Below are 4384 nucleotides of genomic sequence, written 5' to 3'. Positions count from 1 at the left end.
CATCTCTTTCCTTTGCGCCGAGCAGTATTTAGAGAGCATGAGGGTAAGAACTGAGTCATTCCATAACTCTATCTCTGTTAAGACTTGTCAATTTACCTATCTGTACTAATATTTATTTCTTACTTTTGCAGTTCTTCCCCAACCATCAAATGACTTTCGCCAAACTTTGTTCCCTAGCAAAGACTTGATGAGGCTACTGGCCTTGCCGATTAAAAAGCGCAAAGCCCTACTACTACTCAATTACGTACCCACTTATCGCAGTCCTTTGCCTGACATCCCCAAACAAGGCAGGACTTCTCGATCTGCATCAACTCCGCTTGCTATTTCTTTTCTAAGGCAAGACCAGGCCTCCTCATCTGATCCCATTGAGCAGCTCACAACTTCTATTGCTGCCCAACTCATCCCACCCGCCCAATGCCAACGTCGACGTCGTGTTTCAAATGCCTCCGCTGGTCATATCTGAAGTGGCAAGTGTCGAGATTCATAGGTGTTAGCCAACGACCTGGCTAACCCTCTTATCGCCCTTATTGCAATTCACTTCGACACCAAGGTCACTGTTGCCGTCGCATCTGAGGAGATGGACCGAAGCAAGGCTATGGTTGAAGACCTCCTGGCTGACCTGCCAGGAGTGGTTTCAGTTCACTCCTCTCCATCCTAGTCCCAGCCTAAACCTAAGGCAAAGAGGGTGAAGAGGGCTAAGGAAAAAGCCTCTGCCACCTAGGTAGACTTAGAAGATACAGTGGCGATCTCTAGACTAGCCAAGATCGAGAACAACACAATTGTCATCGAGAAGAGGCTTGCCGAGGCCAAGCCATACAGCACCACATGGTCGAAGAAACTGAGGTCTGAGGCAGTAGCGAGCCCAGGCATTTTCAAAGCCGATGAGCCCTAGGCTCCAGTGATTTTGGTTGGCGATCGACCGATGACAGCTGGCGACAGTGTTATCGACTACATTGAGGTTGGCGCCGCTCTCTCCACTGCTGTTCTTCTACCTACCGATTTAAATCATATAGCCGAGATCAGCGAATATGAAAACTTTACTATGAAGATGCAACATTCTATCCTGGTATGTTTTTAACACTTGTATTATTTGTCTTTTCACTTTAAGTTCATCATACTTAGATATTTTACTAACTTTGTTCATTTCTTTTTTTCCAGGCCATCCAGCATGCCTATTCCTTTGCAATGAAAGCTGAGACACTAAAGAAGGAGTTGGTCAGGAAGACCCAAGATGGTGTTGGCTTTCTTGCCTCCCTTAACAATGCCGAGGAAAAAATAAAGGTTCTGCTAGATTGGGCCAAAGCTGCCAAACATATGCAAGACCAGGCGGAGGAAAAGGGTGAGGGAGCTGAAGCTGTGGCCAAGGTTCTCAGGGTTGAGGCCAAAGAGGCTAAAGCCAAAGTTTCCAAAGCCGAGGCTGAGCTCCAAGAGGCCTTGGCGACCAAGGTAGCCGAAATCAAGGAGGGCGATGAAAATGCCTACTTCAAAGGCCAAGCCAACGTGCGTGACGCCTATAAAGCCCAGGTCAGCTAAGCCTGCCATCGAGGAATTTATCTCGGCTGGATGGTAACGTTCAACAAATTTTCTATCCCAATAGATTCTTCCCTCCGAGATATCAACCAACTCCAGGTGCTTTTTCCCCCAACCCCATAGGATTAGATAACGAGGTAGATGAGAAGGAGGCCGACGTTGAGGATGCTGATCAGGAGAAGGAAGCTACTGTTGGGCCCAAGTCCCTAACTATGAATGATCAAGTCTTAAAGTTGACTCAAGATAAGGAGGAGGATGAGGTTCCTAAAAATGCCACTCCTAAGAAGACCACTTCTGAACCTGAGATCCAGGCCGCTGAGAAGAGCCTTTGATGAGACACTTCTCAAGATCAACGCTGAGATTGAGGCCGAGAAGACTGCCAAGAAGACCACCCCACTGTCTGCCAAGGCTGAAACACCGTCAACCACTGAAGCAAGACAATTTGTTTAGAAATTTTCTTTTTACTTGTACTTTTGTTCTTTTAGTTGTAACTTCTTGTTGTTTAAACAATTTTAAGTTTCGATTTGGCCGATGTGCCTTTTTTTTTGTAACTGAACAAGTAGTCTTCTATGCCAGGTCAAAGTGCCTTTTTTTTTTTTTTTTTTTCTTCTGTGATTGAACAAGTTTTCTTTAAATGAATGCACGCCTTCTTTTCTTCTAAGTGTTGAATGTTCTCCCCATGTATGCTTGTTTCCTTAAGCTTTATATGTCTTCACTGTTTTGCATGCTTCCATACTTAGAATATTTTTGTACTTAGAACACCTTGAACAAGTATTACCTCGGATCCAGCCTTGGTTAGTCACCTTGGATTAACTTATCTTGGAGTTCACCTTTTATTGTGATGTCGGCCAAAGGGCACTTTATAAAAATTCTTTGAATAACATTTAAAAAATATTGCTTCCTTACTTGCACTTCTTGTCTTTAATCAAGACTTCACCCTTCCAACCCTTCTAGGTTTGACAACCTGGTTGGTGATCTCGGGTAACTAACAATTCGAGTGTCCCTTATCTGTATACCTCAGCTAATTCCAACTTGTAAATTTTTTTCAAAAATTTTAACAAGTGTCAAGCCTATTCCTGCTTATTCCTGCTTCCTGCCCCCTAATATGAACCTAAGTACCACTTATGTTCACATTAAGCATGCAACTCCAATTTCTTGCCGAGGTCTGATTCAAACAAATATTAGTCGAGGTTTTCTATCTTGGTTTCTCTGTTAATCTAACTAAATCAAACTTATTTCAACTCTGCTGTCAAGGCAAGTCTAAGTTACTCATCATGTGTCATTTGGAAACATCGCGAACTTAGTTCAACTCTGTCATATGACAAGTATAATTCAACTCTACCATATGATAAGTCTATGTTATCCGTCATGTTTCATTCATAAATATCGCCAACTTAGGCCTCATTTTGGAACAGGCTAATTTAGTAACTTTTTGGCTATTTGGCTAAAATATGAGCTAAAAAAACTAGTATGTTTGGGATGACTTTTTGACTTTTTACGAAAAGATGTGCAAAAAGTAGAGAGAAAAGAGAATCTTTGATTTTTTTAGTATGGGTTATTGGCTTTTTGGCTAATTTAGTAACTTTTTGACTTTTTGGCTAAAATGGAAGGTTCCCAAATGAGGCCTTAGTTCAACTCTGTCACATGACAAGTATAATTCAACTCTACCATTTGGCAAGTCTAAGTTATTCGTCATGTTTCATTCAGAAACATCGCCAACTTAGTTCAACTCTGTCATATGGCAAGTATAATTCAACTCTACCATATGGAAAGTCTAAGTTACTCGTCATGCTTCAATCAGAAACATCATCATAAGACTGTTTAGTCCTATCGTACAAATTTAAACAATTTATTCATAATAACAAAATCAAACTAGCACTTTATGAAAACTTCAGCTAATATTACATAAATCTCAAAAAATAAAAACTAATGATAGAAAAATTTCAGATTGCAAGTATTCCAAGGTCGTGGGAACTCTTTGCCATCAGTGTCTTCAAGCCAATATGCCTCATTGCTGGCAACTGAGATGATTCTGTAAGGCCCCTCCAAATTTGCGCCAAGTTTGCCCTCCCTAAGATCCTTCTTGTTGCCGACAAGTTTTCTGAAGACGAGGTCCCCACACTTGAACTCTCTTGGGTTGACCTTTTTGTTGTAAGCCCTAGCAAGCTGCTGGTGGTATGTCCTTAGTTGAATTGCTGCTTTCTCCCTTCTCTCTTCCAAGAGGTCTAGATCTCGGGCCAAGAATGCCTCGTTGCTCCCATTCTTCACTCCCTGGGTTCTGATTCCAGGGATGCCAACCTCCAGTGCGATGCCTACTTCAGTGCTATATGCCAAGGCAAAAAGGGATTTGCCAGTTGATCTTTTTGGCGCAGTCCGATATGCCCATAGCACATTGGGCATTTCTTCTACCCATTTTCCCTTGGCTACTTCCAGCCTCTTCTTAATCCCATCCAAGATGGTCTTGTTGGATGCTTCATCCTGACCATTACTCTGGGGGAAGTTAGGAGTAGAGTAATAGTTTTTAATCTTGTATTTTGCACAAAAGCTCTTAATCAGCTTACTGTCAAACTGAGTGCCATTGTTTGCTATAATAGTGTAGCTCAGCATTTTCGCGCCCCCTTTCGAAAGTTTGAAAAGAAGCCCTACAATTCGGACTTCTGCAGTTCTAAATCTAATCTCGCGAGTGCAATGTGAAATTAATAATCACCAAAGAGTCCAAATCCAACAAATCATTTTGGAAAATTGATTTTGAATAAAAAATGCCAAAATTGGACTACTTTGCCAGATATAGAGTTGCCACCTAAATATTTTATTTTGGGAAATTTAGGAAACCCACGACACATGCCAAAGGCCA

General features: G+C 41.8%; 1 protein-coding gene across 1 annotated transcript; it reads right to left on the bottom strand.

The window, feature by feature from the left end:
- Nucleotides 1-3323: 3323 nt before the first annotated feature.
- On the bottom strand, nucleotides 3324-4137 carry LOC145797656 (uncharacterized). The gene is made up of 2 exons (XM_082885050.1): nucleotides 3701-4137; nucleotides 3324-3357 (listed from the first exon to the last, which is right to left on the bottom strand). The coding sequence occupies exons 1-2, from the start codon at nucleotides 4135-4137 to the stop codon at nucleotides 3324-3326; spliced, it is 471 nt and encodes a 156-aa protein (XP_082741176.1).
- Between the last annotated feature and the right edge of the window lie 247 nt (nucleotides 4138-4384).

The sequence above is a fragment of the Camellia sinensis genome, chromosome 8, assembly GCF_055761805.1.
Source record: "Camellia sinensis isolate YWXY chromosome 8, ASM5576180v1, whole genome shotgun sequence".
In the NCBI taxonomy this organism is placed as follows: Eukaryota; Viridiplantae; Streptophyta; class Magnoliopsida; order Ericales; family Theaceae; genus Camellia; species Camellia sinensis.
The sequence above is the reverse complement of the archived record's forward strand: the minus strand, read 5'-3'. Positions and strand labels throughout refer to the sequence as shown.